The sequence below is a fragment of the Panthera onca genome, chromosome E2 (assembly GCF_046562875.1).
Source record: "Panthera onca isolate mPanOnc1 chromosome E2, mPanOnc1 haplotype 2, whole genome shotgun sequence".
Taxonomy (NCBI): Eukaryota; Metazoa; Chordata; class Mammalia; order Carnivora; family Felidae; genus Panthera; species Panthera onca.
The window spans coordinates 49,086,914-49,114,603 of NC_138353.1; the positions used below are offsets into that span (position 1 = coordinate 49,086,914).

Below are 27,690 nucleotides of genomic sequence, written 5' to 3' on the forward strand. Positions count from 1 at the left end.
CCTTTGAAAATGTGAGCGTTGACTTTGGTCCTATCCAAAAGAGTTAACTTCAATTAGAAGCAGGGTAAAAACAATTTCATGAAAACATTGTTCAGGGGCCCCTGGGTGGCTCAGTTGGTTGAGCGTCCGACTTTGGCTCAGGTCATGATCTCATGGCTTATGAGTTTGAGCCCCGTGTGGGGCTCTGTGCTGACAGCTCAGAGCCTGGAGCCTGCTTTGGATTCTGTGTCCCTCCCTCGCTCAGGCTCTGTCTCTCTCTCAAGAATAAACAAAACATTAAAAATTTTTAAAAATAAAAACTAAAAAATGAAACATTGTTCAGTCTTTTTTTCCCAAACAATTACCTGAATGTTATTAGCCAAGGAAGATCAGCTTGAAGAGAAATAACAAACAAAAGAGACACCTTTAGACTCTTTAAGTACATCATATATTTATAATTTAGCATTTTTAAAAGGCCACTACCCATCAGTCCGTTAAATGTACCAATTTACATCAGAGGCCCACTTGTCAACTAAATGTCCATCGTCCTTCGGCTCAGGAGACGGTCCTTTGCATCCCACCGTGGTCTGAAACAGCATCAGAAAGGATGCTGCTCAGTGGTTTATGGTTAACACCTTAAAGGTAAACATGGCTCTGGAGCCAGGTGCTTTTCTGCAAGGAAATTTCCACCTGGCTACGCGGCTCTGCACATCTGTTCTCCTCCTGCCCGGTGACATCCCTGCCATCAACAGCCACACAGAAGAGAAACAAAAGCTCATGAGCGGCTGGGGCTGTGGCAGTCTCTGAGGGGAACGTGCCCCAGTCTAGCTGGGAATGGCTTCGGGAGCCTCTCTCCCGGCGGAGAACTTGCTGTCCAGCGTTTACGGGGTCCTCCGGGATTTGTGACAACTCCCAGGTCTGTAAGTTCAGAATGTGCTCTCAAGCAGGCAGTGGCATCCACACCCGGTGGGACACACCTCCTGGGTCCGAAACCACTCCATCATGTGGCTGGTGTGCCCACCGTGCCCGCAGGTCAGGCAGAAGTTGGACGAGCCGCGCACCGCCACGTGGCAGATGGCACACTGGAACGTGAAGCCTTTGCAGATGGCACACTGCGTGCCACGGACCTCGCTCCGACAGTGGCTGCAGTACACGCCAAACTCTGCGAACGGGCGGGGACGGCCAGAACAAGAGACACGGTAAGTTAGTTCCACGGAGGGACACGGCACTGTGAGAACGACGTATTCGCTGGAGGACTCTACGGGATTCTATCACGGCCGTGGTGCTCCCTTTTCTTCAACAGCAGCTCTTCGTCCACAATCTCACTAAGTCTGACAAAGAGAAGCTGCCGTCCCTGCCGGCGGGGTGCAGGTGGACAGCGTGCCAGACGCCCGGTGGCCAGGGGCCTCGGGTGAAAAGCCCAGGAGGTAGCTACGCCTCGTTCTCTCCTACGCCAGTGGCTGCGCGGGCCTGGCTCGTGGAGGTGGCCACCGATCGTTTGTTGACAGAAGCGAAGGACTCAGTGACACCCAGCAACGGCTGACCAGTCTCACGCCGTCTTCCCTACCCACCCGCCAATGACCAAGTGGCACGAGAGGAGCCGGGTCAGGACACTGCGGTCAGGACCACCTGACAGCTGGCCCCCGGTCCCCCGGAAGAGACCCCGAGGGCCAACCCCCTCACCTGCACATCCTAGTCTACCTCAGGCATGACCCCGAGTCTGGGCGGCCAGTACCGACCTCCCGTCTGCCCGGCCCGCTTCCAGCGGGCCAGCTTGGGAGCAAACCTCCCCACCGGCTGCGCTCTCTCCCGGGACGGTGCCCTCGTCGCCCGGCCCTGCCTGTAGCCTGCCACCTCTGCCAACCTCTGGAGCAAAGGCCACCTTGGTCTCGATTCCTGAAGAGCGCCAGGGCAGGAGCGGCAGGCCCGCGCCCCATTACTGCCTCCAGACCGTCACCTTTCCTCTTGAGGAAACACCGCCTGGCTTCGCCACCCTTGTCTCCTCTTCTCTGCTCTCACCTGTGGCACCGTGGACACACCCCCGTTCCCTCAGGACTTCTCTTCTGGCTCTCACTCTTCCTTCAGCCCCGGTTCTTGGCACCATCCCTGGTGCCTTCAAAACCCACCCCCCCCGACTCTCCGCCCACGTGGCCTCGCAGGTCCTCACCTGTCATGCACAGCCTTCACCCTTTCTGGCGTCACCTTCCCCCGGGGCCAGTCTGAGTGACACGAACCAACCTCCCAATCACTTGCTCGCAAGTATCCCCACCTCTCCCTCCACGGTACCGCCCGGAAGAACCTCCGGCCCCGGTGGAGCTGCCGACTCCATGAGCACTAGTGAGGGAAGGCCCACCGTCAAGATGCACTTCCCACTAAATCCACCAAAGACTCCCAGTGCGGGGGTGGGGGGCTGGAGGGGGGGCTCCTCTGCCATTCCCCAGACGGCACTTCCGGCCTCCGCAGCAGCCCGCGCACTCCTCGCACACACCCTGCTCCCCTCACCTGCCGGCCTCCCCTCTGCCTTGAGAAAAGAGAAGCCTTCATCTCCAGCCACCAAACCTTTGCATCTCCCTACCTGTTCCTCTACTCCTTCTACCTCCTACAACACAGGAAGGAGCCTTCCTTTCGCCAGAGCCAGTTCCCTCTGCTTCGTGACGGCGGGTGGTCACAAAAATGTACCACTAAAGACTTCTAAAATACATGGTAACTAAGGAAAGATTTTATGATAGTCCTGGTTCAGGTCAATCGTGAGACAGATTAGAGTGGTTTGGTGATCTTGGTTAAAAACAGCCATGTCTTGGGGCACCTGGGTGGCGCAGTCGGTTAAGCGTCCGACTTCAGCCAGGTCACGATCTCACGGTCCGTGAGTTCGAGCCCCGCGTCAGGCTCTGGGCTGATGGCTCAGAGCCTGGAGCCTGTTTCCGATTCTGTGTCTCCCTCTCTCTCTGTCCCTCCCCCGTTCATGCTCTGTCTCTCTCTGTCCCACAAATAAATAAAAAAAAAAAACGTTGAAAAAAAAAAAAATTAAAAAAAAAACAAAAAAAAAAACAGCCATGTCTTGTCCCTCTAAGCCTGACTGTTTATGTCAGGTAAGACTTTGGTTTATGTTCTTGTGAAAAGCCTAATTAGTTTAAATTTCTTATATTTCCTTTAGTAGTTTTATTGGTTTGATAAGATTCAACCTTTAAAGATTATGAGAATGCAAAAAGTGCATGTTCAACATAGTGAATTATAGTATGGCTTTAAAAAAAAAAAAAAAAGGTTGTTCTTGGGGCACCTGGGTGGCTCAGTCGGTTAAGCGTCCAACTCTTGATTTGGGCTCAGGTCATGATCTCGCAGTTTCATGAGTTTGAGCCCCACGTCGGGCTTGCTGACCCTGCAAGCCTGCTTGGGATTCTCTCTCTCTCTCCCTCTCTCTACGCTCCCCTGCTTGTGCTCTCTGTCTCTGTCAAAATAAATAAACTTAAAAAAATTATTAAAAAATAAAATAATAAGACACAAAATAAAAAAGGGTTGTTCTTTGACATTTGAGATAACTGTATATGTAAACTTAATTATCCTCCATATCTATCTGGGTAAAATTACTAAAATGTCATCTCCCTGAAAAACTCAATGTCATCGGTAACTGTGTTTCTTCACAGTAAGTCAGTTTAAGTATAATTTCTAAAAATCCTTATTAAGGCTCTGAACTAACATTTCATTTAGTTAATTAATGAATCATTTGTGGGGGGGGGTGGATGTGAACAATTTCTAAGTGGATACAAATTCACAAAGAGAGAAAATACGGAAACACTACGTCACTAAGTGTAGTTTTAGTATTTCTCTCTTGCCTCTTACTGTTACACATGATGGACCGGCCATTACTGAGAAGGGTGTGCACACTTCTGGGCCATGCTGGTGGGGTTCGCGCTAAGTGTCACCACATTTGGATATGCAAAGGGCTGTAGAGTTTGTTTGTGATCGGGAAGCTGTCAGGTATCTTTTATAGGAAAACTGACAAACCTGGGGATCTCAGGGAAGGAAGCGTACAACCACAGGTGTAGGCTTTGCAGGGGAAACGTGGCAGAGGTGAAACGGATCATTCTTGGTTCCTAAGAGACAAACTAATAAGGACAATAAAAACACGTCTGGCACATAAACGATGAAATTGCTATTTCCGAGGCTCTATGAAACCCTCAGGCAGAAGCCAGCTCCGGAGGCTTAGTGTCATATGGCCCCTCATAGGGAAGAGTTGTGTCATGAACATCAATTACACAAGTGTAAATAAAACCAGCCAAAAAAATAAGACGCTAAATTAATAAATGGAAGTCAAATAAAATAAGACATAAATTAATTAATAAGCTAAATAAAAATTGCTGAACAAAATTGAGGTGGGCAGATGCACGCCTCTGGCGCAAGATTTGGGAGGCGGGGCTGACAAAGCAAAGCAAACACCTTGCTCTGCCATCACTGTGACCAAGCACCACACACCATAGTGGAAAACAACAAAATCAAAACCCATCTTATGATGGAGATGGCTTTTCAAAAGAATATTCTGCCCAGCAGTACTCCTTCAAAATAGGTGAAGCTTTGCCTCTTTCTATAAATCTAACTCCCTAAATGACAACAATCTTATTCCTAAAATTCACTGCTGATATCGGATGACCCTTGCCGATGTGATTAGGCCAAGGGGAAAGTGCTGGTTTTCCAGCAATTTGGAGCCTAACTGTACATAGCCCTGGTGACCTTGTAGCATTTTTCTCTCAATATCTGTTTGCTATATATGAACAGTCCAATTCTTCCAAATAATAAAAATGAAAATATTTAAATGCTTTTGTCTGTGAGTCTGTTTTCATAACCCCCTCCCTCTGAAATCTTGCAGTGCTCTTTGTAAAGGTATTAGAACATATTATTCATTCTTCAAGATCATCTGAGTCTTTGTGAGTTCCTGTTTTACTTCTCTGATTGGATTACAGGCTTCTTGTTAACCCCCGCCCATCCCCACCAAACCACCCCCTGGATTTCCTCGTACGGCCAACAGAACCTGGCATGATGCTTCTCATGGTAGATGTCAGTAAGAGTGCAATATACCAGTTACCTGTCTCTGTGACTCATAGATTTTCCTGAAAACTAATTCTACAAGACAAACTGCTCTAGGCCTGCAATCCTCTCTCTGATAAACTTTCATGCATTTATATGCTCTGAAAAATATATTACCCAAATAGTATTTTGCATCTTTGCATTTCCTCAAGTACATACACCAAAATAATCCGTATTAAAATAATCCTTCGATATGCAGATCTATGTATTACTCTGGTTTGTTTTTTAGATTTTAAGTAATTTCTACACCCAACAAGGGGCTTGAACTCACAACCCTGAGATCAAGAGTCACATGCTCCGCCGAATGAGCCAGCCAGGTGCGCCCTGTTTGGGTTTTTTAATTGAAACTATATAGATACAACTTAAAGAGTCAAATAATGCTAGACATCTTATTAACAAAACCAACATTCCCTTCCACCTCCCTTGCCCCTCACTCTCAGGAGGAAAACCTTCCAACTCATTTAACTTTTTCTTCTGTTTCTACCTTCCTATTCTCAAACACCACATTTATGAAGCCAATTCTTAACTTCCACACTGAAGCATTACCTCAACTTTCACCTGGCAGCTTCTTCTACTCCTCAATCCCACCATCCACTCATATACCCCGTCCCACCATCTACCTAGGTGAACATCAATCGAGCCGAGCCACATAACCATGATGACTTTTCCTTTCCTGCACATTTGGTTTTTCTCAGAGTTAGTAACCGTCTTGTTGTTTTCATTTGCTTAGTTGGCTTAGCATGATTCACCTGCGAACCCTCTATCAAATATCTGAATCTCTATAAATATATCAGACACTGAAATCCATTAGATATTTTTCTAACTTTCTCTTCTTGGAGACAATGCTCCTGAAGCTCCAAACTGGATCTGTCTCTGGGTTGGCCATGTGGATCTCCCTTTAACATCATCCCGACTCCCTGCTTTCTTAGACTGAATCTCCTTCTTGGAGAGGGTGAAGGTTTACTTTCACACGTGACTGATAATTTGGGTAGAATTCCAGGTGAGAAACCATTTTCTGGAGAATTCTGAAGGCACTGATGCATTCATTGTCCTCTCCTTTCCAGTATCTAGTTCACTGCTCCTGAGAAGTGTGGTGCCATCCATTTTCCTTATCCTGCTTTCCCTCTCTGGAAGCTCCCAGGGTATGCTCTTCATCCTGGGTCTTTCTTCATTCACTACACTAAATGCTTGGTGAGCCCTTTCTTTTTTTTTTTTTTTTTTTTATATTAAAAAAAATTTTTTTTAACGTTTATTTATTTTTAAGACAGAGAGAGACAGACCATGAATGGGGGAGGGTCAGACAGAGAGGGAGACTAAGAATGTGAAACAGACTCCAGGCTCTGAGCTGTCAGCACAGAGCCCGACACGGGGGCTCGAACTCACAGACTGCGAGATCATGACCTGAGCCGAAGTCGGATGCTTAACCGACTGAGCCACCCAGGTGCCCCATTGGTGGGCCCTTTCAATGTGGAAAGGTGTCTGCCTTCTCTGGAGAACGAATATTTCCAATTTTCTATAGTGCTAGAGAAAGGGTAATAACCTGCTCTGCAAACTAGGGGCAGGGGTCTGGCCTAAAAAGGCCATCAAACAATACTGTGCTTACTCTTACCTTCATGCCACTTCCAGAGGTACTGGGCATAACTAAATCCTGAGCCATCGTTGGGGCAGGTGGTTCTGTGACGAGTGTTACTGTTTTTCCACCTGTCCGTTCAGGCCCCATAAAATCAGCTACCACTAACCTATCTGCCTCCCTGACCCCAAATGCTATTGCCAACACTGTTCCCCGTACACGGTTATGCCTTTTCAGGAAAGCTCTGGATAGATGCTCTGGGGCATCCGGGGGAGAGAGGAAATCCATGTGTGTTCAAACCACCCTCTCTGGCAGTCTTCCACGTCACCCTTTAAAACCTATCTCTTTTCTTGGCTCCTTTCAGGTCACGGTCTTGCTTTTCCTCAAAACTCACTGGTGTCTCATTCTAAGTTTGTTTCTGGTTCTTCCTCTAGACGCCAGTGCAAGGGCTGGTTTCTCTCATGGCCTGGAGTAGGTGGGCACTCGCTCTCCCTGTATTCTTCCCCCTGCCCCACCGGGCCTCCCCCCTCCCCACCCCCAGGCCCAGGGCAAGGTACCCACTATCACAGCTTCAGGACCGCCTACATGACGGAGGTTCCCAGACTCCTAGTTCTAGCCCCAGGCTCCCCTTTGAGCTCCAGACACACATCTGACCACATATGGGACTGAAAGGTCTGGCATCTCATACACATCTCCGGCCCCTAACAGGGCTCCTAATTTTCTGTCTTAATTTGGGCACCACCACCTACCCAGCTGCTCAAGCTAGAAACCCAGAAATTACCTAATAAGCTCTGTCTCTTCCCTGCAATCCGACATCCAATTTGTTAGCGTATTATGGTAAGTCTCCCTCTAAAATGTATTTTTAATCCCTCTATCTCTACCTCTATTGACACAGCCTGACATTAGACCGGAGATCTCCCTCTGACTATCCTAACAGCCTTCAGACTTTCACCCCTGCCCTCCCCCAATCCTTTCTTCGTTTAACAGCCAGTGATTCTCTTAAAATAAAAATGAGAGCATGTCACTTACCTCTGAATACCTTGGACGCTTACCACTGGACTCAGAATACAAGCCCAACGCTGTACCCTGACTTACAAGTCCCTAATTATCCTACAGTCTGACCTGGTACCCCTCTTCTTGCTCATTGTGTTCTAGCCACTGCCTTCCTTCACTTGTTTATGTCTACTGCTCTCCTCACGGATGGCTCCTTCTCACCCCTCAGACCTCAGCCCCTCAGAAAGGCCTTCCCAGTCCACTGCAACACCTTACCTAAAATTCTCCCTCCCTGCACCAACATCCGTTTTGTTTGCTCATAAACACGGATCACCACTTATAACTACTTAATTTTGCTCCCTACTTGTCTGTGAACTCCAGAAGGGGAAGAATGTGCTTGATATACAATAGGGGAATATATGGATAAGTACCCCTCGTTGAAATCACTATCTGAGTACCACACACAGGACTACTTCTATTTAGAAGAGAAATTTACGCTTGTCATGAAAGGCCGGGGTTTTTGGCAGCTTGAAAGTGAGAAGCTAAAACACTTCACTCCAAGTGTTACATTACAGACAAACTAAATTATGGGACCTTTCAGACAGTGACAGGAAAAGAAAGAAATTGATATTCACCGATCCCTTTGTGAGGATCAGGAGGACAGGAGACAAACTTCAGCACCTCAGCTCGTTTCTCTCTCAGCCCCCAGCGATAGAGGATTTCTCCATAGCATTTCTTAAAGTCATCAAATTGCTGGGTATTGGCAGGGTCCAGAAGCCTGGATAAAACTCAAAAGATTTCCTGTCAGTTCTTTTAAGAAAAAACAAGCTCGATACCAAATGAACTCAATATGCCTTTCTTAAGGCAAGAGTCCTAATTTTGGAGAATCTAAGCATTATGAAATTGCAGCTCTCGCCCGGGAAGGTCGTTACCTTTTATTTTTATCATGCTGGTCACGTTCTCGCTCACGAGGATCACTGTAGGTAAGACTCCCAAAGCGGATTTCTTCTGGAGAAGACTCTCCCCAAGGTGAAGATACATGTTCTGCCTCCCTTCCCGCTGAAGAAAATCAAATGGGAAGGAAAAAGGGAAATCAGAGAAGGCATGGAAAGGGCCTGAACACCCTCATAATGCAGAATGCGCCCAATTTAGTCCCTGGAAGATGCTGAGAAATATAACTGAACAGAACTCTTTCTCAGCCTTGCCTTTTTGTCTAGGTATTTACTGTTCAGGTGACCAGATAATTAAGTATACACATAATGTTCAAGCAGCAAATTATGGTGTAGTGATACGGAACATTGGATAAAGCAGTCATGACTCATAAAGACTTTTTAAATGACATGAGAAAATGCTCATGATCCAATTAAAAACAGAACGCAAAATCGTATATATAGAATGACCCCCCCCCCCCCCCCCCACACACACACATATACAGATTGGGAAAAAATGTTCTGGAATGTTAACAGACACTGTTTCTAGGTGGAGGTTCAGTGGTGATTATTTTCTTCTCTAATACTTTTTGTTTTTCTTCACTGGGCAGGTATGACTTTTATAATCCAGAAAATTAAGGTAATTTTTATGTATTTACTTATATAGGCTTCATGCCCAGCATGGAGCCAATGCAGGGATTGAACTCACAACCCCGAGATGAAGACCTGAAGTGAGATCAAGAGTCGGGTGCTTAATTGACCGAGCCGCCCAGGCACCCTCAAGAAAACGAAGATGATCTTTAAAAAGGAATTGCAAAAATCCGTAAACCACAAATACACTTATTCATTAAATAGGTCTTTATGGCCAGCCAGAATCAGGCTCATCTTTACTTCTCCACGTCGAAAACAGTGCGTGGGAAGAGGCGGATAACAGAAGTGGCAGATGACGGGGGCAGGCGGGGGGGGGGGGGGGGGGGGGTGGGGGGGTGGGGGGGTGGGGGGGGAGGGGGAGGGTGCCATGAAGGAGAAAGGATGAGGGTTGGGTTTACGGGGTGAGCATAAAGAAGTCCCACTGTCAGTTTCGCAAAGTTCTACGTTGAAAAGCAACCCAGCAAGGCACACAGGCAGACCGGAAACTGGCCTGTTCAAACATGAAAGCCCAGGCCTTGCTGGCTACAGCATCCCCATCATAGGAAATTGGAAGAGAAATGAGAAACAAGGAAAAAATGGAGCATATCCATCAACCGAAGTTTACACATCAACGACTCGCACACAGCTTCAGAGCACTAGAAATCCAGCGTGGCCAAGTCAGCTCCATACCAACCTATGTTCCAGCCACCAGTGTTGAGCCCTGGGTCCGACATGCTGGAGCAGGAGCCCGAGGAAGTAAAGCTAGGCTGAAGGACAGACAGGCGCGGCGTCAGAACACGCTGCCCTGTGAATGCTTCCCTCTCGGAGAAGTCAGACACAGAGCAGAAGGCCACAAGCTTACATATCGGCTGTGGGACACCACGAGGTTAGAGGACCGGCCGGGAAAGGGTCCGAAGGGGTTTGGTATTCCCTGAGGCCGAGACTGGGCTTCAAACACACTGCACAGCATGGCCAGTGTCTGGACGTCCCGGAGTCGGCAGTAATGAGCCAACCTGGAAGAAGATGACAGAAAAAAAGTCAAGAGAAGAGACAGAGGAAGGGTAACTGTCACAGTTTACGGCAGGTTGCTGCCATAGGGATGAGAGGGAAGGTTCTTAATTCTGCCTCACAAACCCCTGTCGGGAACCAGGGTTTTCTACAGATCTAGCTGCTTGATTAGAATCTGGCTAAATTTGTTTTAGAAAAGAATATATCCAAGTATTACAAATGACCCGGGTAACCCATTCAAAAGTTTCTGGTGGGCATCCAGGCATGGCTCAGACTTGAATGTAGCTTCTCCAAGAACTAAGGGGACTAAACTAACATCTGAATGAGGCCATGCATGTGCTCTCAGTCTCTCCAACTCCAAGAAGAATCCCACTGTTTTCTGGGGGTCTCTACACACTTCACTCGTGGAACCAAAAGCTGCGTGAAGGTGCTAAGAACACTGTACAACCACCACGGTATGGCGAGCTGGAGACAGACTCAAAGGTGGAATTATGAGCATGAGCTATTAAATAAGAACAACAAGGAATATTTTTACCTTTTAGGTACTCACATCCTCTTTGCTCCTTTTAGGACTACTATGCTAGGATGTGAGGTAGGGATCGGGGCAATGTGGCCTTTGTGATAGAATGATATTGATACTTTCCTACCAAGTAATGTCTAACATTTCTTAAGGTGTTTTCATACTATCTTATTTGAGCCTTCTGTGATGTGGACAGAACAACTGTTATCATCCCTGCATGACCATGAGGCAACTGAAGCTTGAGGACAGGTCCGAGGTCTGGCCTCAACAAGTAAGTAAAGAAATCCTCCACCAGAGGAATTAGAGCTTCTCTGTCTTTCTATCCAGACCTGAGCCAAACTGTTATGAAGGTTCAAGTGGTTTTATCTGGTAAATCATTTTGCACATTGTATTTCCAGCTTGCCACATCCCAATGCAACAATCAAACACAAATTCAGTGTTGCCATAAATTGCCTAATAGGGTGAAAACATCATTGCCCTTGGAAAATGTGTAAGCCAGTGTGGCATTAGAGTCTCCGCTCTTGGGGGCAAAGCTCTACAGCACCCAAGATATTTACCATCTGAAGAGTTCAAATTCTTCTATTCAGACTGATGTTACTTATAGACTAAAGCATAAATCTCTAAAGGATGCATGAGTCTCCAATCTTTGTCGTAAATGACAAAAACTGTATAGTTCCTTCTGTTATAAGAAGTTAGTTCTGCACAGAAATTATTATAGCACTAACGGGAAAGATCTCACTTCTTCCTCCCGTTCTTCAGACTTCTTCGATGATAACAATGAAAAGTGTGTACAGACCTAAAATTTACATCACTCGTTTCCTCCCTTTTAGCTCTCTAAACCTACAAGGATTCCAGCAGCTGTCGCCCGAATGGATGTCGAGCCCAGGGCGTTTCCAAATCTGGGTCAGACTTCGGGCCAAGGCAAAGATCTGTAGCGACTGTAGCCAGCGACCAAACCTGGACAGATCAAAGAGAAACATTCAAAGTCAGACTGGGGACGAGAGGACCAGGAAGCATGAAAGAACCCCACCTATCCTAAAGCCTTGCTGCTCTGAGGGCAGTAAAACCTGGGAATATCAGGCCCCATTCCAGACATACTGACTCAAAATTCGCATTTTAACAAGATGCTCAGGGGACTGCACCGCTCAAGAAACACTAGTCTTAAAAACTTCTATCAAGCAGGATCACTTGGGTGGCCCAGTCAGTTAAGTCAGACACTTGATTTCAGCTCAGGTCTTGATCTCATGGTTTGTGAGTGTTCCTGAGTGTTTGTGAGTTTGGGCCCCACGTCAGGCTCAGTGCTGCCAGCTTGGAGCCTGCTTGGGATTCTCTGGCTCCCTCGCTCTCTGCCCCTCCCCTACTCGTGCACAAGCACACGCACATGCGCTCTCTCTCTCTCTCTCTCTCTCTCTCTCAAAAATTAATAAATAAATAAATATTTTAAAAGCCTTTTATTAAGTATACTTCAGAGGAATGACACTGTGCATTAACTTCAATGGGTTGTCTATTTAACCACGAACTCATGTGACTTCTGCTGCTGCTTCATTAGTGAACAGGCAGAGGTGAAAAAATAGAATTCTGTATCACACTGCAGATCTGTCCTTTGCCCAAGTAACAGGAAGCTATGTTGCTTTCATTACAAAAGTTTCAGTATACTCACAAAGCTAAAGAAAAATAGGCCAGGACAAAATAGACTTGATTTTCTTTTTGTTGACATCAAATCTGAGGAATATCACCAAACCTGAAATCTCATAGGGCTTGGGGTCATCAAGCCAAAATGAATGTCCATTAAGTGTCTATTAAATCCAAGATTTAGCACATGCTTAATATTAAGAGCCTCCTTAAGAGGAATACTACTTTTGGGAAATCTTTCTTCTTAGTAGCAATACATCATTGTACGACCAGGGACTGGAAAACCCTGTACTAGACTCTGAGAAACCTGAAAGGAAGGAAATTTAGACTTTAATCAAAGAGTCTATAAGAAAAAAGAAGCAAATAAAAATACTGGAAAACAGGTAGAGAAATACATCAGATACGTAATAAAGCAATTACATTAGCCCTTTCCTGAACATGGCACCGAAAGTGAAAAAAGAAGCCTCTGCCCCTCCCAAAGCTGAAGCCAAAGCAAAGGCTTTGAAGGCCAAGAAAGCAGTGCTGAAAGGCGTCCACGGTCACGAAAGAAGATCCGCACATCACCTACATTCCGATGGCCCAAGACACTGTGCCTCCAAAGGCAGCCCAAATATCCTCGAAAGAGCACCCCCAGGAGAAACAAGCTTGACACAAACAAGCTATGCCACCATCAAGTTCCCACCCCACCCCCACCCCAACTACCAGCATCAGCCATGAAGAAAATAGGAGACAACAACACACTTGGGTTCATTGTGGATGTCAAGGCCAACAAGCACCGATCAAACAGGCTGTGAAGAAGCTCTATGACAATGATGTGGCCAAGGTCAACACTCTGATCAGCCCCGACGGAGAAAAGAAAGCATATGTTTGACTCCCGACTATGATGCTTTGGACGTTGTCAACAAAATTGGGATTGCCAACAAAACTGACTTCAGCTGGCTAAATCTAAATTTTTTCACCAAAATAAATAAAAAAATAAGTAATAAATTAAGTGGTACCAGTGTACTTAATGCACACAAGTACTGATTCAGGCAAGAAACTTGAGGTTGGTTAAGCATCTGACTTTGGCTCAGGTCGAGGAAATTGAGGCTCAGATTAGGTGGCTACCCCGGATCACACAACAAAAAAAGTGAGAGCCTAGGTTTAAACCCGGGTCTGTCTGAACCCAAGGGAAGGGTCTTTCAAGTTCACGCAGACTAGCCTGACCTTCCAAATCAACTCCCAGAAAAATACTGAAAACTTCCACAAAATAAAACAAAAATACCTTAGGAAGTAGTTTTTTCGCAGAGAATGATTTTTCACAACACGAACCGTGGGTGTGCCTTAGGACTGACTGCATCTGCTAACCTCACCGATCCTATGATACAATTAACCTTCCAGTTTTCATTTTACAAAGACACACAGAGGCTGACCGAGTCCGAACTACTTTACCCAGGGCTATCCCATGAGGAGCAGAGTTGGACCTTCACCTCCCGGGATAAATTCCACAATGTTTCTACTACTTTCTTGTGCCTTTTTAGCGTACACAGACCCTGAGATGGCTAAGTCCTTAGAGAAGCAGATTCAATCTAGGACCCTCAACCTCACTTAAAAGGGTTTGGGGGTGGAGACCGGACAGTGTTTATAAGAAGACAAAAGGAAATCTTAAGGATTTTTTAATCAGATAAAAATCATGGGAAGGCCTTAGCTCTGGGCCAGTGGGAGAGTTATGAGGGAAAAACTGAGCTGAGAGGGGTCTCACTGCCCAATCACACGCTCACACTACAGAATAAAGGGCACAGGAGAGACAGAGCGGACTAGTGGTTGCCCAGGCCTGGGTGGGGAAGAGGGGACTGACAGGAGACACAGCCAAGTAGGGTGGTTTATGGCAGTGTTCTAGTTCTTTTTTTTTTTTCAAAAATTTTTCTTTAATGTTTGTTTATTTTTGAAAGAGAGAGAGTGGGGGAGGGGCAGAGAAAGGAGGACAGAGGATTTGAAGTGGGTTCTGTGCTGACAGCAAAGAGCCCCCCCGATATGGGGCTCAAACTCAAGAAACCATGAGATCGTGACCTGAGCCAAAGTCGTACCTTAACCGACAAAGCCACCCAGGCGCCCCTACGGCAGTGTTCTGAAACCCTTGTGATCATGGTTGCAAAACTGTGAATATGCTAAAAGCCACTGAACGGTACGTTTTAAATGAGTGAATCACGTGATATATGGACTATATCTCGATAAAGCTATTAAGAAAAATAGGAGCAGCTCGCTTTAATATACTGATGTGTTCCTGCAAGGATGAAGGGAATTAACATTTTTGCTCGATTACATCATATTTTATTTTACGTCGTATTTTAAAACGGAAACATGTTTCCACCTAAAGGAATGCTTTGGTAAACTTTTTCTGAAACAAAGCATTTTTAAAAGTATAAAAACCCCAACAAAATGGAATTAAGGGCGCAAATGGCAAGGGTATAGATACCCACATTTAGATGTATAACAATCACCATGGTACCAGAACAGAAAAGAAATGTAATAAAAAATTCTCAGTATGTGAGCTTTAGGATCTTCTCAACTAAGCACTAATGAGAAAAATACCCAAAGGATTTAAAAAGCTGCTCTTGCCCTGATGTTTATCAAAGAAAATGGGAGAGAGATTACAAAATAGGAGGCCCCACTTGAAATGTCATTAAACCACAACCATACAGTGACAACAACCTGCTCAAAAAGGAAAATCCAGATTGCCATCAGAAGGGATGCACAATACCTGGACAAGGTCCTTCCTTCCTACGAGCAAGGCCGAAGTGGCATTCTTCTGACATGTTTCTTGAATATCATTCACATTCAATCTGAAATTTAAAAAAAGAGTTAAGAAGTTTTTTTTTAGTCTAACTTCCTGAACCAATTACCCCCAGACTAACAGACAGACAAAAAGGTGCCTCTTCAGTTGTCACCCAAAATGTCTTATCTGTGTGGGCCTTCCGCTTCTCCCTTGCTACATGATATGGAGAAAAAGCTTACCTACAGCTCATATGAGGCCATGGGTTCCCGCCTGGGGAAGGTGAAATTGCTCGCCTCTCTAAAGTCAGGACAGGAGGACAGCCTCAAATGTCAACTTGGCAACCAGCCCTTCTACGGATTTCCCCAGGCTTCAGGGTTGAATAAAAATGGATTTAAATACGTGTAACACTGAGGTGTCTAACACAAAGAGTGGTGTGCTGTGTATATGTTACAAAATAAACTTTTTGCTATGTATGCAGGTTCGAGAAAAAGAGTGGCCACAGGCCAGCCTCTGTATGCCTGCTACTAGCCTCCCAACTCTCTTCAAGCAAAATGGCTCTGCTTTTAACGGTTTTGCATACTGGCACAGAAAGCAGAATTCTGAGGCCGTTCCCAAGATTTCGGCCTCCTGCTCTACACATCTTCTATGATATCCCGTGCCTTTAATCGTGGGTGAGACCAGTGGATGTTGATGGGCGATGACACCCAAGATTAGGTTATTAATCAGTCCACTTTGAATGCGTCAAAAGGGAGATTATCTTAGGTGGGCCTGACCTAATCAGGTGAGACCTTAGAAAGAAGGTGAGGCGTCCTGTCCTGGTCTCAGAGAAGATGAAAACCATCAAGTTCTACGGCTTCAAGGAACTGAATTCTGCTAAACTCCTGAATGAACTTGGAAGAGGACTCTGAACATTGGATAAGACCACCACCTGGCCACCTCCAGATTTCAGCCTGGTGAGATCTGAGCAAGGACCTAGCTAGGCCATGCTCAGACTCCTGACCCATAGAAACTGAGACAATAAATGTATGTTGTTTGAAGCCGCTAAGTTTCTGGTACCTCCTTATGCAGCAATAGAAAGCTGGTACACCGGTCTTCTAAAACTGCTTTTGAAGAAAGGGTTCCGATACTTAAAAACAAGCAAACGAACACAACTTTGATCGTGATGACTGTGATAAGCAGGGCGCACTTACATGTACAGTTCTCCCAGTGACTTGTGAACAGGAAGAAGGCACGCAGTGTCCTGGATGATAACCTTCCCAGCAGCCTTGATGGGTCGATTGCCGGAGTCCGATCCCTCACGCTTGCTTTTCCATCTCCTGGATTTCTGGGGGAGATGACGAGATATAACTAACAGGGACTTGGACGAATGGAAACCTACGGTTGCAGAGCACATCAGAGTTGGGTCATTGGTTATTTGCAGAGGCTTTGCATTACATCATGCCCACAATTATATGAATCAGCATCTGTAGGAAATAAAAGGATGGCAAAGGGCATTGAGCTCTTGGTCCAAAATCCTAACAGGAAAATAAGCACCCTACCGCAATGCTACATACATTCTGCAGGTGCCCAAAAACAGACGCCTTGAATTTAGAATTTAAAAAAACAACAAAAAAACCCCCAAAAAACAAGAAGAAGAAAGAAAGAAAGAAAGAAAGAAAGAAAGAAAGAAAGAAAGAACGAACAGCAGGTAAATAAGTTAGTAAAGACCACAAAAATGTGGGGGAAGAGCAACTTTCAAGGTTGGGATCAGCCTTAGATTCAAAGTTCTTGCTTGAAACTAACCAAAGGTTTTCTTCTTCTCAGACAGCTTTAACAGGATTTGCTGAGAATTTAATTCACACACAGCGGTGTGGGCTCTGCAAACCTTAATCTGTGGCAGGCAGACAGAGAAACATAGCAGCTCAAGAGAATTACCAGGTTTTTCCTAGCAGATTTGAATTATTTCTAAAAGTGATCATTTTAGAATGTCAAAAATAGCTGAGCAGAGGGACCTGGGTAATGGATGTGGATGATCATGAGCAACTGTCCTGTCTCCCCAGAGCCTCACCTACAAAGGAGCCTGTATGTGGGAAACGAGAGATGTCCTGGAAAAGGAGAATTATCAGTGTAGCCTCATCTGGTACATTCAAAATGACAACCAGCCAAGGGAGCAATATTCTATCTCATTTTATTAGTGAAGTTAAAAAAGGGGGCCACCAGAGTGACTCAACTCAGGGGGGAAGTGACATACTTATTAATTAAAGTTGCTAGCGAAAGAGTCTGCAAACTGGAGTCAGAAAACCAAGGTGTGCTGGTCTTATTACGGCACGGCTGGCTCACCGTGACCCTGGCTGAGCTACTCACTGGCTGTGAGTTTAGTCTCATGTCGCTCTCTGTGCTCACTGGTAACTGTCTTAGGATGAGCTCCGTTCCAATCTTGCAAGATTAATAAGGGCACAATGAAAAGGTGAGAGTGCGAACTGAAAACGTGCAATTAAAAAATACGCAACGATTATGAACGTCTATAAGCCCACGGGAATTTAGATTAAATCATTACTTAGATTACTCACAAATAATTCATTTTCCACAAGTGATTTTTATACAATCACTCTTCCATTCCTTAGTCACGGTCTGCATTTAGTTGCTTCTGACCAGTGATGTCCCCTCTAATCCCCAAAGGTGCCCAATGCAGGTAACTTCCTATTGGCTCAGTAAGTGTATGGAACCTCTTAGATCCAGGGCACCTGGACTTGGTTCACGGCAGGTAAATGAAGTTTAGCTGAAGTCTCTGAATTATTTATCATAATTTGTAAATATATATTGCTACATTATCAATTTGGGACCTTAAGCCATTTGATCGTTGGAAGTAATTTAGTTACCACGTGTTCTTTATTCGTACACATTGCTATTTACCCATACATCAGGAAGCCTCATCGATTACTGCATAGCAGCCCTTCAGTTCTCTACCAGCCCTGGCTATTTTCTAAAGAATTATGTACATATTCATGAAAACACTAGTCTTTTAGCCACAAATAACATGATGTGGATGCAAGTAAGGGGAGAAGGTGCTAAAGAGCAAACAACCTGTCAGCATGGGCTGGAGGCAGGCAATGTTAACTGACACAAGACGGAGGTTGTCACACATGCATGAGATACTTCGATGTGACCGGTTTTAGGGAGGGCAGTTTCGTGTACATCTACAGGGCAGTGACGGGAACAGCACAGTGCGGTTAACTGAACAGGGAGGGTGTAAGTACACAGACTTTTTCATCCAGGTTTCCAGGAGTTTAAAAATCCCAGGAAACAACACCCGAGTAGGTCTCCCATAATTGGTCATCTCAGATGAGACTTAGGGGACTGGGTTGAAAAAGTAGGAAAGAAATAAAAGAAAAGACCTACAGTAAGAAGATTCCACCTGGAATGGAATATGATCCACCTCACGGGTTTTCTGGGTTGGGTGGGAGGCTTCTCAAATACTGTTCCAGGCAGACACTCTGGCTCCTTATTACAAAGAGAAAACGAGCAGCACTTGGACAGTTGAGCTCTTCAATGTAGCTCCATTTAACTCAACAGTGGAAATAAAAGGAGGCCTCACGAGGGATGGGGTCTACTAGCTCTCAGACCACACTGCAAACCTCAATTTCTGGCCTTTTGAAGCGAACCTAATGAAAGCAAAATACTAAGGTCCGTGTGCCCAAACTGGTTCCTCTGCATGCAGACTAGCTCATTTAAACATGTTTTTCCTCGCGGACTTGAGTTATTTCTGAAAGCGATCACTTTGGAATGTCAAGAATAAATACTTGAGCACAGGGACCCGGATAATGGACGTGGAAAATCATGAGCAAGTGTCCTATTTTCCCCACAGCCTTAACTCCAAACGGCTGTGGAGGAGCCAGGACACGGGCAGTGAGAGATGCCCTTGACACAGTCCAAGCGTGTAAATGTTTGACACAGGATTGAAAGATGTGTCTGTCATTACGAACATCAGCTGCTGCTTTGGACCGTTCACCCTCCGCGAGTGTGGGCGTCACACGGCTCTCCGGCAGAGCGGGCGTTGCCTCCACCTCACAAACGAGGATGTGAGGCCATGCAGAGCTGGGATTTGAACACAGGCTGTCAGGCTGCTAAGCCCATACCTGTTAACTCGTTTTTGAGCGCAGGATTTCATATTAAAAAAGAAAATAAAAAAAAAAGGCCTAAGCCGAAGCTACCTGTTAATACGTAAGCAGTGTGGTCCATTTTTAAATGGAATCACTTCTGCATGTGAGGAGATCAACATCTGACTGCAGTGAGGCCTCCCTGACACACCAGCCTCTACGATTACTTCTCATTTCACTTCTCCGCCAAGTACCACGAGCACGTTCCGCTGAGCCAGAGCAGCACGTTGAACACTGGCCGAGACACGCGGCGGCCAAAGCTACTGGCTTCACGTGGAGCACACCAGGCTCGGGCCCAGATGCTGTATTTCAGGCCAGGCTCCAGAGCCGCAGCCTCAGTCTGTTTAGTCTCCTTTTGGGATGCGTTAAAGGGCGGGCACGTTCAGAGAGAAGAGAAGTGAGTCCAAAGAGATGCTTTGCCCCTGCCCGTCTGCGGTCCCTGGTTATGGAGACTGGCGGAAACCAACCCATGGGAGTCATCAAAAAGTACTGGGAGAAAAGGAAAAGACAGTGGTCTTGGACCACTTGCTGCCATTATCCTTCACTGAATGATAGAAATCACAGTCTGTATTTCCTGGAACTTCCTTGTCAACTTCTGGAGACACCAGGCTTCTAGGTGTTTCTCTGATGTAGAGATGACGTTTTGTGGAAACTCACGAAGCTGCCTTTGAGCCTGTAACAGAAGGAGGTTCGCCACCACTGGATCTCCCTCACCAGAGCTGCCACCAAGAATCAAACTGTAAGGCAATTGTGGGACAGCGCTACTCAGTCATTGAATCCAGCAAGGAATAACTGCAAAACATTATCGAAATCTATAAGGGGTCAGAAAAGTTTTGTGTTTTCTATATATTGGTTGGTGGTTTTTAGGTATGAACTATTTCCCCTTCAGCCTAGAGGGTCCCTCGGTACTCAGTCTAGTGGCCAAATATTCTGGGGATGCAATTATAACAAGGCTGCCTAAATGAAGACATGCTCAGTCTCAAATAAGAGGTTGGGCTACGCGTCCTTGCTGCTTCCTAACGAGCACGGACAACTTTCCTGCAGCAAGAAAGGGTTCCCATCCCATCTACTCCTCCCCGAGACTTCTTCTTCCCTTCCATCTTGCTGGCGATTTTAGGAATCTCTCGTCTGTGCAACTGTCAGCTGATGACACACGAGGCTGACATGGGGCTGAACTTTCCAGGGGAGGGGAGGGCACTTTGGCACGAAAGCCCCTTAAGCCTCCTGCGCTGCCGCAGTCCCACTCTGACGGGCTTACATCTGGATACTTTTCTGTGCAAGGATCGGTACCTGTGGGAGGCCAAGGGCCCCGCACTTCTCTTAGGTCTTCTCAATGCCCCATCAGTAGAAAATGCCCCCTTCCCCACAGATTTCATAAGCAGGGATTGAGGGAAGAGAGACACAACAAGACAGACAATTATCACATGATGAGCACCGGGATGCTCCTCTGAACATACCAAGAAGGCGTTCATGGGATCATAGGAAAGAGGACAGGGAGGAAAGGACCGGGGGAGGGGGGAGGCATTGGTGCGAATAGCACTGAATGACAACCAATATAGCCAGCTTGCGACTGTACCACCAGTGTTACTGCTACAACCGGAGGCGACATCAATGCCAATAAATGGGTTAAATGTAAAAACAGCCCAAGAATAAGCCACCAACTGCTTCGCAGCAACCCCACCAACAATGCATAATCAGCAGAGTGGGCAGTGAGTCAAAATGAGTTCCTATTTCAATAGCAGCAGGAGCAGAGACTTCTGGAAAATCAGTGGAAATTCCACAGTCGGGTTGGCTGGGACAGGCTTTTGGAGGAAAGGTGGCCACGTTGGCGGCTCCGCCTCCAAGTTGTCGGCAGCAGTGGCACCTGAGAATCAGGGCTCCTGATTTCAACTGGTTTTGATATGAAAAGGCTATAGGACTGTTCCCCTAAATATTTTGTAGACCCAGTGAAATTTACACAAAAGCCACAAGGCTGCCCTACACAGCCTGAGGCCACCTTGGCACTACTGAAACATGGAGGGGGTGGGAGAGGAAGACAGAAGAGGGGGATGGCCAATAGGAATGAGTAAGAAGGAAAGAAAAGGAAGAGAGATGTCCACAGCAGAGGTTTTGGTGCAATGCAAAATACTGATGGTAAGGAAAAAATTTGTTCCAGAGAGTTCCCGAAGGATTAAAAACTAGCTTATGCATCATGCCAATGAAGCAGGTGAGCACTTCCCTCTTTGAACTAGACTAAGACGATAAAAACAGAGAGACAAAATGGTGGAAGCCTCTTATATCTTCCTCTGCTTCACCCCATGCCAAAGGTAGGCTTTTGAAAGCTCCAGGAAATTATACAAATACTCCAAATGAAATCAGGTGAGCTAAAGGCTTACAGATGGGGTTCTTTCCAAGAAACCCAGTGTTTGGCTTCATTTTCAAAGAAGTCCATTCACAATCCTTAATGATACCAGTACTCATCCATTTGAAACTGGATGAAAAAAAGAGGAAGCCCTCGGCACTTGACTCCCAAGAGTGAAAAATTTATTGTGCTGGTCCTGAAAACCAGCCAGCCTGTCATTCAGGTTCCTCAAAGCCAGGCAGGTGGCATTTTATTCTTGGGCCTTTGGGCAGACAGGATTAGTCAAGGAGAGCATTTGCACAGCGCACAGTACCGGGAAGTCGTTAATTGCTTGTATGGACCAACGTCGCCGGGCAGAGCGAGGAGACATCTGTGCGTGAAAACGTTACACCCAGGAGGAGGGAAGAAAAACACCAAGAAAATTAAAAGGGAAAAATATAGAATAAAATGAAAGCTTCCCACATATTTGATGGATTAAAAGGTACCACAATATACTGCAAAATCAGGTTTGCATGACTAAAAATCTGAACCTAACCACAGCAATATTTGGAGATTCCCTCACCTCCCTCCAGACCCACTGCACTCCAAACCCAGCTTCAATGTCATAATTCTTTGGTTCCAAACACATTTCAAGATATTCAGGAGGCTGGCATCAATACAGCTCTGACAAGGTCAAGGTTTATAGTACTCTCATGAGGATTAAGATCGTAGGGCAAGCAGAGAAATAGGTAGAGGGTCTACTCTCCCCACCAAGAGCATATATTTGTGTGAGAAGATTCTCATTCCTAAAAATGAAGAAGTTCGTTGGTAGACTAACACCAAATTGTTTCTGATGTGTGGTTGGGGTGGGTGGGGCCAATGGGGGAAATTGGAAGCCTTGACCTTGGGGTTGCAGGACTATTTTCGGAGTGATACCATGGGGAGGCAAGAGCCCATGAGAAATGAAGGGAATGAGGGAGCAAAGCTGAAAAGCTGCTGTCCCGGGGGCACGTGCTAACAACATGCGCATCAGTGTGAAACTGGGGCTGAAAAGCACTGTTTATGGGAAATCAGAAATTATCCTATTAACTTCAAGACCTCCTCAGTTATTTACACTAGAGCTATTTTAGTAACATAAACTGAAGCATGGGTGGAGGTTGCAAAATGTAAAAATGTTTATAGGCCAATGCCTAATGTTTATCCCAAGTTCTAGGTCTTCTGAATTGCCCTAGGAATAAACAATATTTCACCAACTATTAATAGGTGGTCCAGTTACCAAATGAACGTTAGCATCTCTCTGGACTTTCTAACTTCCTATGAAATTTGATAGTTGTTGCTGGGTTTTTTTTAGGTCTCTCACATTTTAAAATATTTAGGAGAGAACCTTGGAATTTCATCTGGAGAACATTTGGGTGAATATGATAATATGACCTAAGTAGGGCAGGTTAAAAACACACCAAAAAACAAGAGAAACGAACAGAAAATCCCCAAAGACTCCATAAAGATTCTTATAATCTCCAAAATACTCTATAATTCCTACACTGCTATACTTTAACATGGTCATATTTTTTTCCTTTATTCTTACTCATTTATAGACCTCAGGGGTAGAGATCTAAAAGAGAATAAAAATATGTAGGAGAAAAATTGGGGCTGAAAATAAAGACTTCAGCACAGAGAAATTTAGTGATCTGGAATCATTTCGAGAACAAAAGTAATAAAAGTGGTATTATTTGACATGTCAAACTAGATACCTGAGGATAAGAAAATACTCCTTGAGGGATAAAACCATATTGACCTCTAACAGGAAGGAAGATGGCCTATATAAGATATCATGGCCGGGTTGCCGTATTTCATTTCCCTAACTCCCCCACCCCGCCCTCTGCCCCGTGTAAATGGGATGAACGTGAACAAGGTTTAAGGAGAGATGAATTTATTTCAGATTCATCACAAAATGACTCACTCACTTAACTACTTTATACAGCTGAACCACATGAAACTTTTTTTTGAGATTAAAAATGGTCAAATATCAGTAATTTCATAGGATGTCACCTAATGACTACTATCTATCTGTCACCCACTGAAATGTGCCTCCCTCCCCCAGGGCTTCTAGAGTTCTTATAATGTTCTACTTCTTGGCCTGGGTGTTGTTAGTTCACTGAGTTACTGCTAATGATTTGTGAACTGTTCTGTACGTATATTATACAGAAATACAAAAGTTTCAAATAAAATTATAATAAAAGTGTCTGCTCCCCTTTTATGTGGTCACTATCTCAAATAAAACTTAAAGACCATTTGCTATACTAGGTCATCCTAAGGGACTATAAGAGCCCATTTTCTGTGGAGAAGCTGTACACCGGGAATCATCCCAAAATGAAGGATCACAGTCCTCACCCTCCTCCCCAGCAGATCCTACCTGATACAAGGGAATTATCTATGTGCCTTTGGTCCCTCTTTGTGATTGTGGTATTTATAGTAAAAGAGGCCAGACCGTGAAAAACATGGACGTAAGGCTTTACAAATGTTTTTGCATTAGGAGAGGCCCCATGGCGGAAATGGAGTTATTTTGACTAGACGTGGCCTTTTTGCACTATCAGGGTCAAAAGTGCTAGTCAACCTACTTTCCCAATCCAAACCCAAGCATGAGTAACACATGACATGATTCAAAGGAGGACTGAGAACTCTCTTGGACTAAGAGATCTCCTCAAATGGGCCCTCACACTCAAGAAAATTCCCCCATTTACCCAACCAGGAGTCTGTTTGGCTATTATGTCAATAAAATGCCCTAGTTCTGACCATCTAGCCAGCTGACTGCTAGCTTGCTTGGAGGGAGTGGGGGGGAAATCCTAAAAATTTTGAATGTAAAGGACTTATGGGGATATATGTGTTCTGAGACAGTCAGCAACGGCCAGAGGGGCACAGTTCCATCAGAGATGTGAAGAAGGGGACTATGGAAAGGCAACAAAAATATCACTGTCCCCATTCAAATGAGTGGTTTTGTCCAAGGTCGGCCTATCTCAAGCATCAGCTCCTGCTGCTCGCTCATTTCAGTCACATACAAACTCTAAGACTAAACAAAGTCAGAGGTGGACAACTATCAGTGTGAACCAAGGTTAGACAATACAATGCAATCGAGGTGAAGACACCTCTAACACTTGCTGGAAATTGGGTTTTTATTTAAAATAATTCAATTTTTTAAAAAACACATTTCAATTAGAGTCAATCCATCATTTAGCCGGGGACAACAAAGAATTCCTAAGGACCGAGCTCTGCTTAAAACATCATTTCAGTTAAAAGCCAGTTTAAACCAGCCTCTCAATCTGACAACACAGGAAGAGTTCTTAGAAGCATTCCTACGCTCTGCCAACATTCTCTACACTGTCGTCACCAAAGGCTTCTGCTTCTGACAGCTTAATAGCTACATTAGGAACGATGAGTTCCTTAACTCAGGAACACAGGACAGGCTCAGGTGATTTTGTATAAACTGACCATTCAGATGGGCATTTCAGTGGAGATTTAGTAAAAGCCTAAGATCTCTTAGAGATCAACTTTAACTTTTCACCACTATGAACTTCTAAATATATCGAGATCCCAAGCCTTCAGAAGCATCCCTAAATTTGTTGACAAACATCAGAATATGAAGGAAGATCTGTAGCTAAATTATGCTACCTGAAACAAGGGGAATCAAGCTTCGTAAATGGGGGTAACAAGGATAGGGTTAAATGGGGAGCGAAGAATATGGATTCTAAGAACCAACCCATCCCTCCACACACACAATTCACAGTAGTTAAAACCAACTGAAAGGAACGAAGCAAAGGTCTTTCTTGAACCAACTAATTTTGAAAGAGACTATAGGGGCATCGCTAACTTAGCTGCTGTGCAGAGTAGGCAGAGAGACAAAGAACGAAAATCTAGAAGGAATGAGAATCAGAGGCCATGCCTCTCCTGCTTACCCGCTCCTTGTAGTAGAAGGAGCTGATGGAGACCTGCTCTTTCTCACTTCGAGTGGGGCTCCCACTGTATAAACGAAGGTTCCCAGGGGCCTCTGTGCGGATCTTCATTGGCGCAATCAAGCCAGTATGATAAGCAGACAAGGCTGACAGAGACCTGTAGTTGAAAACAGAATTATCCATACTGGCTTCAGTCTTTCCTTATTTCCAAATACTGTTGCTCCTAAGCACATGATGAAACCAAGAGGAAAAGATGGGTAAAACGGGAAAAAAAGGAAACTCAACAAAAAGAACAAAACACGACTTTTGTCTGCAAAAGCGGAGAATACTTCTAAGACTGTATACATAGAAAATCAAAGGAATCTACAAACTATGAGAATGAACAAGTGAATTTAGATACAAGGCCAATCTATAAAAATCTGCATTTCTATACATTAGAAACAAACATTTAGAAATATCTTAAAATTTTCATTTATGATAGCATCAAATACCTAGAAATGAACTTAATTTAAAAATGTGCATTGAAAACACTAAATATTGCTGAGAAATCAGAGAAGTATCATGTTAGTGGATGAGAAGTTTCCATATTACTGTCAAGATGTCAGTTTTCTACAAACTGATCCGTAGAGTTGACACATTTCCAATCAAAATATGAAGAGAATTTTTGTGTAGAAACCAATTAGCCATGTCATGTTTTTACAGGAATGCAAAAGACCTAGCCAATAGCCAACATGATCCTGAGTAAGAGTAATAAAACTGGAGGACTTACTAGCAGATTTGAAGACTTACAAAATAAAAGCAACATTAAGAGTATAGTGTTGGCATAAATTATGGAAAGAGCCTAAATGTCCATCAACTGATGAATGGATAAAGAAATTGTGGTTTATATACACAATGGAATACTACGTGGCAATGAGAAAAAATGAAATATGGCCTTTTGTAGCAACGTGGATGGAACTGGAGAGTGTGATGCTAAGTGAAATAAGCCATACAGAGAAAGACAGATACCATATGGTTTCACTCTTATGTGGATCCTGAGAAACGTAACAGAAACCCATGGGGGAGGGGAAGGAAAAAAAAAAAAAAAAAGAGGTTAGAGTGGGAGAGAGCCAAAGCATAAGAGACTGTTAAAAACTGAGAACAAACTGAGGGTTGATGGGGGGTGGGAGGGAGGGCAGGGTGGGTGATGGGTATTGAGGAGGGCACCTTTTGGGATGAGCACTGGGTGTTGTATGGAAACCAATTTGACAGTAAATTTCATATATTAAAAAATAAATTAAAAAAAAAAAAAGAAAAAAAAAAAAAGAGTATAGTGTTGGCATAAAGAGAAACCAATAGAGCAAAGGAAAAAAGTAGACTCTAGAAATAGACCCACAACCATATTCAATTGATTTTCAACAATGGTATCAATGCAATTTTTTTTTTAATCAATGCAAATTCAATGAGGAAAGTCAATATTTTTCCATGAATGGTGCTGGAACAATAACTATATAGCTCTACTGAAAAAAGCAAACTTTGACCCCTATCTCACATCATACACACAAAAAATTAATTTGAGATTGACTACAGACCTTAAAGAAGGACTCTAAAACTATAAACTTTTAAAAGAGAAGAATATTTTTGTAACCTTGGGTTAGGCAAAGATTTTTTTTCTAGAACACAAAAGCACTAAACATAAAATTTTTAAAGTGATAGATTGGATTTTATCAAAATTAAAAACTTGTATTTATCAAAAATCATTATGGAGAAAGACAAACCACAGATTAAGAGAAAATCTATCTGGACTTCCAGCAAACGATTTAGAACCAGAATAAAGAACTGACACAAATAAATAATAAGAAACCTAGTCCTAAAGAAATGGGCAAAATACTTGAACAGGCACATCACAAAAGAATATACCCAAATGATCAATGAGCACACAAAAGCTGCCCAACATCACCAGTCATCACCACAATGAGATACCACATACCCATCACAATGACTAAAGTTGAAAAGATTGAAAATATCAAATTTTGGAAAGAATGTGGAGCAACTATAATTCTGAAACGTTGCCGGTAAGAGTGTTAAATGACACAACCACTGGGGACAGACTTTTTGGCAATGCTAAAAAAAAAAAAAAAAAAAAAAAAATCAAACATACACCTAACCTATGACCCAGGGATTCTGCCCCTTGGGTAGAGAAGTTAATATAC

General features: G+C 44.4%; 1 protein-coding gene across 4 annotated transcripts in view; it reads right to left on the reverse strand.

The window, feature by feature from the left end:
• Window positions 1-404: 404 nt before the first annotated feature.
• The window catches only part of WDR59 (WD repeat domain 59), an 86,101-nt gene continuing 58,815 nt past the window's right edge, over window positions 405-27,690 (reverse strand). For 3 of the 4 annotated variants that reach the window (XM_078438985.1, XM_078438988.1, XM_078438987.1), the window contains exons 18-27: window positions 25,502-25,655; window positions 21,886-21,942; window positions 16,286-16,419; window positions 15,081-15,162; window positions 11,553-11,665; window positions 10,043-10,193; window positions 9,875-9,947; window positions 8,554-8,680; window positions 8,257-8,399; window positions 405-1,141 (exon numbers count right to left, since the gene is read on the reverse strand). In XM_078438985.1, coding sequence (XP_078295111.1) covers window positions 906-1,141; window positions 8,257-8,399; window positions 8,554-8,680; window positions 9,875-9,947; window positions 10,043-10,193; window positions 11,553-11,665; window positions 15,081-15,162; window positions 16,286-16,419; window positions 21,886-21,942; window positions 25,502-25,655 — 1,270 coding nt within the window. In that variant the 3' untranslated portion in view covers window positions 405-905. The remainder of the gene's footprint in view (window positions 1,142-8,256; window positions 8,400-8,553; window positions 8,681-9,874; window positions 9,948-10,042; window positions 10,194-11,552; window positions 11,666-15,080; window positions 15,163-16,285; window positions 16,420-21,885; window positions 21,943-25,501; window positions 25,656-27,690) is intronic. The other variant, XM_078438986.1, reaches the window with a different exon arrangement.